Source organism: Moschus berezovskii, chromosome 6 (genome assembly GCF_049115385.1).
Source record: "Moschus berezovskii isolate FMDL1 chromosome 6, NW_MosBer_1.0, whole genome shotgun sequence".
In the NCBI taxonomy this organism is placed as follows: domain Eukaryota; kingdom Metazoa; phylum Chordata; class Mammalia; order Artiodactyla; family Moschidae; genus Moschus; species Moschus berezovskii.
This window is the reverse complement of record NC_142465.1, coordinates 100,207,190-100,219,355: the sequence shown is the minus strand read 5'-3', so window position 1 is coordinate 100,219,355 and position 12,166 is coordinate 100,207,190. Positions and strand designations below refer to the sequence as shown.

Here is a 12,166-nt window from a genome sequence, read left to right as displayed (position 1 = left end):
GTGTATGATATCAAATCAAATAGAAAAAAATCTTATGATGTCCCTACAGATATGTCAGCCCCACTTCACATAGGAAATTTTAAGTCTGACTCCTTGTTTTGTAAGTTTGAATATTATTGCTTCTATCATTGCCTCTATGGTTCCTGCATATCTTTCACTCCAACAGTGTAAAAGTTTTATTGCCAGATTGCTCACATTTACTTACTACTCTGCAAAGACAAAGCAAAAATAGCCTGCCTTGTTACTAGCTTAAGAATCTAGGTTTTCTCATTCCCCATGAAACCATCTACCTTATGAATATAATTTTAATTAGCTACATTTTTATAAAGGCTTTCCTGGTGACTCAGAGGTAAAGAATCTGCTCGATCCTCTGAGTCAGGAAGATCCCCTGGAGAAGGAATGGCAACCCATTCCAGTATTCTTGCCTGGGAAATCCTATGGACAGTGGAGCCTAGCAGGCTACAGTCCATGGGGTCACAAAAGAGTTGGACACAACTTAGCGACTATACAACAACACATCCCTATTAGACTAGACACTGTTACAGAGTCCAAGATACATGAAAAGGTAAATTCTATGGTTGATAAAGCTAAATGGAGTTGTCAATATCTAGCTTACAGCTACAGCTGGTATTACATATTTATTTCATAATTCCAGAAAAAGATATATTATTTAATAGCAGGGTATCAACTGCAAGATGATTTTGACTGAATTGATTAACTATATAAATCAAATTACCAGTACATTTTTTTAAATGCCCATGTTAACTTGATTGTTTCACTGCAAAGAGTAGGTTCCATTTTAGCAAATTAAAAGACCAACTTGATAAATAGATTAAATGTTCATCTGAGAATAACAGAAGTATTTCTACGTGTCTCAGTTCAGTTCAGTCACTCAGTTGTGTCCGACTCTTTGTGACCCCATGGACTGCAGCACACCAGGGCTCCCTGTCCGTTACCAACTCCCAGAGCTTGCTCACATTCATTTCCATTGAGTCAGTGAGGAGGCCTTACAAATAGCTGTGAAAAGAAGAGAAGTGAAAGCAAAGGAGAAAAGGAAAGATATAAGCATCTAAATACAGAGTTCCAAAGAATAGCAAGGAGAGATAACAAAGCCTTTCTCAGTAATCAGTGCAAAGAAACAGAGGAAAATAATAGATGGGAAAAGTCTACAGATCTCAAGAAAATTAGAGAGACCAAGGGAACATTTCATGCCCATTTCATGGGCACAATTAATGACAGAAAGGTATGGACTTAAAAGCAGCAGATGTTAAGAAGTGGCAATACACAGAACTATGCAAAGAAAGATCTTCACGACCCAGATAATCACAATGGTATGATCACTCACCTAGAGCCAGACATCCTAGAATGTGAAGTCAAGTGGGCCTTACAAAGCATCACTACGAACAAAGCTAGTGGAGGTGATGGAGTTCCAGTTGAGCTATTTCAAATCCTAAAAGATGATTCTGTGAAAGTGCTGCACTCAATATGCCAGCAAATTTGGAAAACCCAGCAGTGGCCACGGGACTGGAAAAGGTCAGTTTTCATTCCAATCCCAAAGAAAGGCAATGCCAAAGAATGCTCAAACTACCACACAATTGCACTTGTCTCACATGCTAGCAAAGTAATGCTCAAAATTCTCCAAGCCAGGCTTCAAAAATACTTGAGCAGTGAACTTCCAGATGTTCAAGTTGGTTTTAGAAAAGGCAGAAGAACCAAAGATCAAATTGCCAACATCCACTGGATGTTTGAAAAAGCAAGAGAGTTCCAGAAAAACATATATTTCTGCTTTAATGACTATGACAAAGCCTTTGACTGTGTGAATCACAACAAACTGGAAAATTCTGAAAGAGATGGGAATACCAGACCTCCTGACCTGCCTCTTGAGAAATCTGTATGCAGATCAGGAAGCAACAGTTCGAACTGAACCTGGAACAAGACTGGTTCCAAATAGGAAAAGGAGTTCATCAAGGCTGTATATTGTCTCCCGGCTTATTTAACTTATATGCAGAGTACATCATGGGAAATGCTGGGCTGGAGGAAGCACAAGCTGGAATCACGATTACTGGGAGAAATATCAGTAACCTCAGATATGCAGATGACACCACCCTGATGGCAGAAAGTGAAGAAGAACTAAAGAGCCTCTAGATGAAAGTGAAAGAGGAGCGTGAAAAAGTTGGCTTAAAACTCAGCATTCAAAAAACTAAGATCATGGTATCCGGTCCCATCACTTCATAGCAAATAGATGGGGAAACAGTGGAAACAGTGGCAGACTTTATTTTTTTGGGCTCCAAAATCACTGCAGATGGTGACTACAGCCATGAAATTAAAAGACACTTACTCCTAGAAAGGATGACCAACCTAGACAGCATATTAAAAAGCAGAGACATTATTTTGCCAACAAAGGTCCGTCTCGTCAAGGCTATGGTTTTTTCAGTAGTCGCGTATGGATGTGAGAGTTGGACTGCAAAGAAAGCTGAGCGCCAAAGAATTGATGCTTTTGAACTGTGGTGTTGGAGACTCTTGAGAGTCTCTTGGACTGCAAGGAGATCCAAACAGTCCATCCTAAATGAAATCAGTCCTGAATATTCATTGGAAGGACTGACGTTGAAACTGAAACTTCAATACTTTGGCCACCTGATGTGAAGAACTGACTCATTTGAAAAGACCTTGATGCTGGGAAAGACTGAAGGCAGGAGGAGAAGGGGACAAAAGAGGATGAGATGGTTGGATGGCATCACCGCCTGACATGAATTTCAGTAAATTTCTGGAGTTGGTGATGGACAGGGAGGCCTGGCATGCTGCAGTCCATGGGGCTGCAAAGAGTCGGACACAACTGAGCAACTGAACTGAACTGATGGCTTATTTATCTCTGAATCTTCAAAAGTTAACAGTTCTTGGGATAAAACAGGCATTAAATGTTCAAACTGGAAGAGATGACTTTGCTACAGGATCTAATTTCAACAGGACTTCATTCCACATTGCAAGAAAAGGATTTTGGAAGAGCTTTAAATTAAGTTCTTTATTTAACAAACGTGTAGTAATGCATTCTATATTTTCTGAAGTTAACTCCTGAAAATCTCAGTTCTAATTTCAAATAACTTGTGTTCTCAAATTATGTGACCCCCTTTTGGTTTGGAAAATTATTTCTTCAGGACTGGATACTACCATGGGACTCAAACAGAAACAAAGACTTCTCATGTTCAAATAATTTGGTATTATTTTATAAAGTACATAAAACATGAACAACAATATGCTGTGCTACAAGGGAAAATTAAGTTCTACTAGACAGGTTCAAAAAATATTGAGGTCACCATCAAAAGTGTAAACAAAAAATAATCCCAAGTAACTTAAATACTTAAGAAATAGATATTTTAAACTACCATATGAATACTTATTTTCAAGCTCCACTACAGTCCCACCTTCATCCTCAATAATCTGATTCACACTAAATTGGGGATTTAATAAGTACATTACCTGTCTACTCAAATTCACTCATTCACTCCATCAACACATTAAACGTACTCAAGTGTGCCACACCCTGATGCTTCTTTTTAAGTAACCCATCTCATTCTCTGTCGTCCCCTTCTCCTCCTGCCCCCAATCCCTCCCAGCATCAGAGTCTTTTCCAGTGAGTCAACTCTTCGCATGAAGTGGCCAAAGTATTGGAGTTCCAGCTTTAGCATCAGTCCTTCCAATGTACACCTAGGACTGATCTTTAGAATGGACTGGCTGGATCTCCTTGCAGTCCAAGGGACTCTCAAGAGTCTTCTCCAGCACCACAGTTCAAAAGCATCAATTCTTCGGCGATCAGCTTTCTGCACAGGTGGATGGCATCACCGACTGGATGGACATGAGTCCGGGAGTTGGTGATGGACAGGGAGGCCTGGCAGTGCTGTGATTCATGGGGTCGCAGAGTCGGACACGACTGAGTGACTGAACTGAACTGAACTGAGGGGTTTTCTTCACTTGAACTAAAGAAAGTTGAGCTTCTGGAACTGTCTCACTGCCTAGAAATTTAATACATAATCAGCACCACAGATACATTTGAGTATGGAGAAGCAAGTACTAAGAAGTGAAATGTCAGCAAATGGGGGCTGAAAGAGGCAGTGGCACACAAGGGTTAAGAACCGGGCTGGGTTCAAATCCTGATTTCAGTACTTTTCCCCTGTATCCGTTACCTCGTCTATAATATGGTAATTAATAATAAAGAATTCATAGATTTGCTGGAGAATCGAATGCAAAAATGTAATACAATGTGTTCCAAAGTGGCTGATATTCATTAAACGGTATGAAGCCAGCCTCTACTGCGGGAACAAGGGAAAGGTTTTCCTGGCTAGAGTACATCTCGGATATATACGGATTAAAATGAAATGTACGTACATCACTGTCAGGGCTGGGAAACTACCCCACAGTCAATCCAGGCAACCAGTCCAGGAAGCTAAGTGATTTCACGATGTCCAGACAAGCCAGAACCAGGGAAGATTAGTCAAGGTGCATGGGAGCACAATGCATTTTGGGAGTCTAAGCCCCTTCTCTTCCCTGGTGGCTCAGCGGCTAAAGCGTCTGCCTCCAATGCGGGAGACCCGGGTTCGATCCCAGGGTTGGGAAGATCCCCTGGAGAAGGAAACGGTAACCCACTGCAGTCCACGGGGTCGCATAGAGTCAGACACGACTGAAAAAACGGAACGGAACGGAAGCCCCTTCTCAATTTCCATCACACAGACAAGTTGGTGAGGAAGAACAGAGCCAGAAGTCGAGTAAGGCCCTTAAGGGACTTCGGTTCCAGCCTCGCCCTTGCCGGCCCCTGTCTCCAGTCCCGCCTTTGACCCCAGGAAGCGCCCGAAAACCGGCCCTCCTTACTCGGTCTCCTGGGCAGGACAAATGGGTAGGACTCCAAGACTATACGGATTTCTCTGGTGGCTCAGACGGTAAAGCGTCTGTTTACAATACAGGGAAACCCAGGTTCGAGCCTTGGGTTGGCAAAATCCCCTGGAGAAAGAAATGGCAAACCACTCCAGTACTATTGCCTGGAAAAATCCCATAGACAGAGGAGCCTGGTGGGCTACAGTCTATGGGGTCGCAAAGAGTTGGACACGACGGAGCGACTTCACTTTTATCCAGGAGACGGGGACGACAGAGAATGAGGTGGCTATCGGATGGCATCACCGACTCTATGCACATGAGTTTGAGTGAACTCCGGGAGTTGGTGATGGACAGGGAGGCCTGGCCTGCTGTGATTCATGGGGTCGCAAAGAGTCGGACACGAATGAGCGGCTGAACTGAACTGAACTGATACAGTTTTCTCGCTACACCATTTTCATCGAACTCTAGATTCCAACCCGCCGCCCCACGCCTTCCCGCAGCCCCGGGCCGGGCGGTTCTGAACAGGACCGTCCCTCAGGAAGCCAGGGTTTATCTCCTAAGTGCGACCGGGTCACAAGACCCTCTCTCTCCCGGACACCAGTACTGCCTGCGCCCCGGCAGCGCTGCCGGCTAACTCCTGGATTCCCACGCCCCGGGGCTTGAGCAGCGCTCTCGGGCAGTCTGGGGTTGGGATGCTCACCTGCTCGGCGCGACCACCTTTGTGTAGCCGACCCACGAGTAGCGCAGGGGCCGACGGTTCAGGCCTGGCCTTGAACTTCGCCCACAGGCAGCCGCCCTGCATTCCGCGTCGGCGGTGGATTACCTCTCATTCAAACATTCCGTCAATATATAAAATATATACGCTTGGCAGGACCCTTGCGCGCAACTCCAGGCCTGCACCTCGCGCTTTTCTATTGGACACTATAATAGGTCTCAGAGGTGGCTCGGGACCCATCGGGGAAAACCACCCCCTCTGATACCTCCCGTCCAATCGGAGGCAGAGAGCCGCACTTGCCCTATTTGCATACAACTTACTCTAAATAAGCTCAGACCCGGAGGCACTCGCTCCCCAAACACCTATTTCTAAGTTGACAATACCTGTTTCCCAAACGGAGTCCAAACTCAGCACTTCAGCGTCTGAAACAAAGGGGAAGATCACTTACTCCCCTGCGATGCATTTCCCAGGCTATGTCCCTAGCGCGGGCCCGGGCTCCCCACTTAAGACCTTTGCCGCTCATACCTCCCCCAGCCTCAAGCCTAACCCCGAATCATCCATCCGAACAACTGCAATCATAAAGCCTCCTCTGAGGCACCTATTAGCACATTCACCAGGGAACTTGAGCATTATCAACCCTTTTTTGAGGTTTTGGTGGCCCTAAAAAGGGCCTTTTGGAATCTGATGACAAGCCGCAGGCACAGCTCAGCCACCGAAGCCGTAGAGGGTGCGACCCTGGCGTTTCAGAGCATACACCACATCCATGGCCGTGACAGTCTTGCGCTTGGCGTGCTCCGTGTACGTCACTGCATCGCGGATCACGTTTTCCAAGAACACTTTGAGCACTCCACGGGTCTCCTCGTAGATGAGCCCTGAGATGCGCTTGACACCACCACGGCGGGCAAGACGGCGAATTGCGGGCTTCGTAATGCCCTGGATGTTGTCCCTTAAGACCTTCCGGTGACGCTTGGCACCTCCCTTACCCAGCCCTTTTCCCCCTTTGCCCCTGCCAGACATGTTCAAAACAGAAGAAACGACAGTCGCAAAAAGCAAGCTCCTAACAGTTCCGGGAGAGAAGAACCTGGACAAATATATCTTTATAGCGGACCTGGTTGAAAACCTCAAGATAGTGGGCGGAGCTAAGGCCCCGAAGAGGTGTTTTGTTTTTTTAATACCCTCCCTACAAAATTTTTCGGTTGCTTATTTGGGAAAACTTTTTGTTATTTTTGCCGTGAAACTGAGGAAAGACTCGATAGAAATTATATTGCTGTTTCTCCACACTTAAAAAACGGTAGGCCAGATCCAGTGAGCGCTGGGTTTCCCTTGTCTCTTTCCTCTATCTCGTCCGCCCCCCGCCTCTCTCTAGCGCGCGGGAATTCTAATTTTATAGTTTTGAAACGAAATGCACACTTTTATAATAATATTCTTAGATTAATTTGAAACTCAATAGGAACTGGGAATGCTTTACTACTTTTTAAATTTCTTTGTACCTGTGGGTCTTTTTAAGTCACCAGTTGGGATAGAGGAAATCTTTCAATCGTTCTTTTTTCTCTTTTGTGGCCCCGTGAAGAAAAAATTAAAATCTTTTCAAAAAAAGTCTAACCTTACCCCTTTCTCCCCACCCCCACCCCCGACTTTTCTCTTACAGCTTCTTCTGCACAATTTGCAGATTTCACTGCTTCCTCCGTCCCCCACCCCCAGCCCAAGCACAGGGTTTTGCTTCTCAAATGACAATTTCTGTGATTAGTTAAAACAATGTAACATCCTTATTTCATTAAAACTCGAAGTTCTTGTGAAATACTAGATGCCGTTATCATGGCTTTAAATCAGGAGGTTCTCATTTCTTAAGAAATCCCTTGAGAAAACAGGAACTTTCAGTAGTATCATCACTCTAGGAGACAGGACTGGTTTTCCCAAAAGGTTCATACTGCGAAAAAAGGCAGCAGTATTTAAGTATGATTCGTAACTCTTTCCGAGGTACTTAACACCATAGGGAATGAATGTTTTGATAAATTGTGCTCGCTGTACCTAGTCCTGACGAATAAGCCTTTCCAGTTCAGTTCAGTCTCTCAGTCGTGTCCGACTCTTTGCGACCCCATGAATCACAGCACGCCAGGCCTCCCTGTCCATCACCAACTCCCGGAGTTCACTCAAACTCATGTCCACAGAGTCGGTGAAGCCTTTCCAGTAGGAAAGCTTTATGACAAATATTTGCTTATTATGTACCTATCCTCACCCATCTCTATAGCACAAAAAAGATACTGTTATTGTTGTTAAAGCAGAATTAAAAGAACAGAACACTGGATGGCCGGGGGCGGGATGGGGGGTAGTCCTAAATAGTCAAATTGTACCGCATGATTTTAATGCTTGATTCGAAAGAAAAGTTTGGAAGAGTCAGAATTCTTCTAATGGCAAAATAGGTGTTTTTTCTTCTTTTTTTTTTAAATATTTACTAAGAAATCAAGGTTAGAACGTTTTCAAGTTAGAGATCTCTTTTGCTTACAAGGATTGAAAAAAAAGTGTCAATAACAATAATGGCAATGTGTCAAAAATTTCGGGCATAACTACTAGAAGCATTTCTTGCTTGAGTGCTTAGTATTTGTTGACTAAGTTAACTAAGGAGTAACTCTCCTTCCTGATTTTTGTTTTTTACCATGGTTCCTTACTTCTTAAGACATTCTTTTCCTGAGAGCAACAGAGAATGTTGAAACCTCAGAATCTGCTAAATTCAACCGAACTCAATAAATTCAACGGAACCCCTACCGCGGAGTAAGCGGACCTAGTTATTCATATGAAAGATTATGTAAATGAGGACTTAGCAATTTGCTCTTTTGATTGGAGAGAACTGGAGAAGGCGGTCCTTCTCCCAGCGTCCTAATTGGGAGCAGAGCCTGCCTGTCATTGGTCACCGGAGCCAAGGATGTTGCGGAGCCCAATAGGAAGGCGCTGCCTAGTGTCAGCCAAGTGTTGGTAGAGGCAGTTCCGGTGTGGTACGTTGCATTCCTGTACTAGGAACCGGATCGCTGGTTTTTTCCCTCTCGCTGGAGTTTTAGGCGAGAGACAAACATGTCTGGTCGCGGAAAGCAGGGCGGCAAAGTGCGGGCAAAGGCCAAGTCCAGGTCCTCCCGCGCGGGCCTGCAGTTCCCAGTGGGCCGAGTGCACAGACTGCTGCGCAGAGGTAACTACGCGGAGCGAGTGGGCGCCGGGGCGCCGGTGTACCTGGCGGCGGTGTTGGAATACCTGACGGCGGAGATCCTGGAGTTGGCTGGCAACGCCGCGCGGGACAACAAGAAGACCAGGATAATCCCTCGCCACCTGCAGCTCGCCATCCGCAACGACGAAGAGCTAAACAAGCTTCTGGGGAAAGTGACCATCGCTCAGGGCGGCGTCCTGCCCAACATCCAGGCCGTGCTGCTGCCCAAGAAGACGGAGAGTCAGAAGACGAAGAGCAAGTGACCCTGATGCCGCCACAGGGGAGACGGCTTCCCCAGCAAGGGCTCTCTCCAGAGCCGCCCCGCCCGCAGTGTTTTTGAATATGCTTGATGTTATGGTGGGCCGGAGCCAATTAGTGGGGAGGTGGGCGGCGAGGAGACCAACTGGGTCTGGGGCCCAATAAAGTCGGTGAAAATCGTCTGGTCGAGAGAGCTGTGTAGTCGCGGGGCCCTGCCGGGAGACCCAGGGGCGACCGGGAGACCTTTGGAAGAGGTACTGGTGGGTCGGCTTGAGCCACTTTCTGGGCAGCTTTGTATCGCAGTCACCCTCGAGGGGCTACAGGTGGATAAAGGGAGACCAGAAGGGACCCACTGGCGTGGAGGTGGGCAGAGTCGGGGGCTCTCCCTGCTAGCCCGGAGGCAGAGGCGACGCAGAGTAGGTGCGGATGAGGCTGGGCGAGTTGTTTTACATCCGCCTCCCAGGGCCTGTGCTCCCCTGCCCTGTTAGGGCGGTTCTGGAACCAGTTCTAAGAAAGAGTGATGACGATGTGGTCTTGGGCAGGAGGTTGTCTGTCCGGCCACAGTTTTCTGAAGGGAGAATAACTTTGCATCTTGGAAGAGCAGCTTTGACGACACAGTGTCAATTTAACAGATTTTTCTTGGCCTGACAGCTGTTGTGTTTTCTTGTTTGGGGTGTCAGATATTTTTGTGTGCACGCTTATGTTCACGTTTCTTTAAAATGAAGGAACCATCCAGTAATATGTGTAGTACAGAAGCCTGAGTCATGAAGTTGGAAATTTGTTGTACTAACACTCATGTTGTGTAATAGTGCAGTGCCTTTAGTCATGAGTTATCTATACCTGAGGAGCTTTTAAAATGACTTTCTCAAGTTTCTAGCTTCATAGTGGTCTTATCTCCACAATATCATATCCCTTTGGAAAGGTGTGATTGGTTTGATTTTGCTTTATAACAACAAATCCCCCTCTTAAGGTCCCTTATGTTCTACCACTGGGCCTGAGGCAATGACCTCATTCCAACAACACCTATTCTGTTTGTGTTGCTTAATGGCACAGTAAGGCTCTCATAAATATGTGAGATGTGAGAAAAGGCAAGGACAGATGGTATGGAGAGAAACATTTCTGCTCAGGAATTTACATTTAAAAGTTACAAAGTAACAACCCTGGTCTGTCCTAGATTGACCCTTCCATTTCCCCCTTTTCTACAAGCTTCCTGCTGCTGCTAAGTCGGTTCAGTCGTGTCCGACTCTGTGCAACCCCATAGATGGCAGCCCACCAGGCTCCGCCATCCCTAGGATTCTCCAGGCAAGAAGACTGGAGTGGGTTGCCATTTCCTTCTGGCCTACAAAAAAGATCCCCGTTTATTTAGATTTCACATATTTGATTCATCTTTTCCTTAAATCAGAGTTGATGTCATTCTGGGGAAAAGAAAAGGATATGTCTTCCACCATCAGTGGAAGCTGGCCTGTTTTCTCGGCATGGACTTTTATTTCTTCCCCAGTGTTTACTGAGAACTTCTGTATGCTATGCACAGTACTGCGTAATGGGTTGCTGCAGCCAGCACAGCAAGTAGGGATCAAAAGTGGTCAACCGCACAGTTTAGGAAAAAGAAACTAGAGACAGAATTAAAGTTTTAAAGATGGGATCAGGAGACTCAAGACCTCTTGGGTCAAGAGCCCTGTTCCTCAGAGCCACATCACTTTTATTTAGTGTCTTGGCAAGCAGAAAGTATCGGTTGTGCTATGATGAAGTCAGCTTCCTGTGTCCCCAGTCACGTCTCCCATTTTATTGATTACTTTAAACTATCTTTGTTATTTTCTTGTACAAGGGCTATCACCTAGCTGGAGGTCATAGACCCGCATATGCCTTGGGAAAACATCTTAGTGTGTGCACAAGCAGCGTTCTGAACTTGGCGCTGACCCAGTGTTCCAAAGTCCATACTATGTTTTTCCTTAGCTTAGCAGGGCATGACAACCCCCACTGATCAGCCCAATGTACTTTTATTTGGGTTATGCTGTACTGCTATATTTTACTTTTATTCTTTTCCCATGGTGATTTTCTCATGGCTTAGCCAGAGCAATAGGTGGCTATTAACCCCTGCAACGGGTGATGAGGGTACCCTGGTCTGTGAGACCAACTAGATTTCCACTCCTGAAGCTCACTTTTTTTTTCTGGGTAACTGAAGACCAGATAATAAACGAGTAAGTGACCATCAAAGAAAGGATTTCCCTTCAGCTTCTGCTACTACTTGTGTCTCTGTTGCTTATGGAATGGATGTTGGGATTACTTCTCCCATGTGATCAAGTTTCAAGTATATACAAATGTCAGGCCACACATACCCCTTTTAGGAGGCAGATTATTGCCGCTTATGTCCTAAAGAGAATAGACCCCAAGGGTACATACCTTGGGCAGTTTCCAAGATATCCGACTGTTTATTCCACTTTCCGCCTATTCAGAAGACTTCCTCATGTAAAATAGTCACAATAGCTATTTTGATGACCAAGATTGTTTCTTTATTCCATGCCAGCTATTGTTTAGTTCAGTTCAGTTGTTCAGTCGTGTCTGATTCTTTGCGACCCGATGAACCGCAGCAAACCAGGCCTTGCTGTCCATTACCCACTCCAGGAGTCCACCCAAACACATGTCCATTGAGTCGGTGATGCCATTCCAACCATCTCATCCGCTGTCGTCCCCTTCTCTTCCTGCCCTTAATCTTTCCCAGCATCAGGGTCTTTTCCAATGAGTCAGCTCTTTGCATGAGGTGGCCAAAGTATTGGAGTTTCAGCTTCAACATCAGTCCTTCCAATGAACACCCAGGACTGCTCACCTTTAGGATGGACTGGTTGGATCTCCTTGCAGCCCAAGAGACTCTCAAGAGTCTTCTCCAATACCACAGTGCAAAAGCATCAATTCTTCTGCACTCAGCTTTCTTTATAGTCCAACTCTCATATCCATACATGACCACTGGAAAAACCATAGCCTTGACGAGACGGACCTTTGTTGGCAAAGTAACGTCTCTGCTCTTTAATATGCTGTCTAGGTTGGTCATAACTTTCCTTCCAAGAAGTGTCTTTTAATTTCATGGGTGAAGTCACCCTCTGCAGTGATTTTGAAGCCCAAAAAGATAAAGTCAGCCACTG

The 12,166-nt window shown here is 45.6% G+C and overlaps 4 protein-coding genes across 5 annotated transcripts in view; 2 read left to right on the top strand and 2 right to left on the bottom strand.

Annotated features, from left to right (window-relative positions):
• Window positions 1–6,085, bottom strand: part of GUCY2C (guanylate cyclase 2C) — a 97,577-nt gene extending 91,492 nt beyond the window's left edge. The window contains exon 1 of one of the 2 annotated variants that reach the window (XM_055394169.2): window positions 5,962–6,085. The gene's annotated coding sequence lies outside the window, so the exon portion shown is untranslated. Of the gene's footprint in view, window positions 1–5,563; window positions 5,700–5,961 lie in introns of those variants that run through there. The other variant, XM_055394168.2, reaches the window with a different exon arrangement.
• Window positions 6,086–6,283: 198 nt separating this feature from the next.
• On the bottom strand, window positions 6,284–6,648 carry H4C16 (H4 histone 16). The gene has a single exon (XM_055394855.2). It carries the CDS (start codon window positions 6,593–6,595, stop codon window positions 6,284–6,286), a length of 312 nt encoding a protein of 103 aa, XP_055250830.1. The 5' UTR covers window positions 6,596–6,648.
• Window positions 6,649–6,768: 120 nt separating this feature from the next.
• C6H12orf60 (chromosome 6 C12orf60 homolog) overlaps window positions 6,769–12,166 on the top strand; it is a 58,632-nt gene continuing 53,234 nt past the window's right edge. Inside the window, exon 1 of the mRNA XM_055394179.2 lies at window positions 6,769–6,869. The gene's annotated coding sequence lies outside the window, so the exon portion shown is untranslated. The remainder of the gene's footprint in view (window positions 6,870–12,166) is intronic.
• Window positions 8,516–9,211, top strand: H2AJ (H2A.J histone). The gene has a single exon (XM_055394183.2). It carries the CDS (start codon window positions 8,645–8,647, stop codon window positions 9,032–9,034), a length of 390 nt encoding a protein of 129 aa, XP_055250158.1. The 5' UTR covers window positions 8,516–8,644; the 3' UTR covers window positions 9,035–9,211.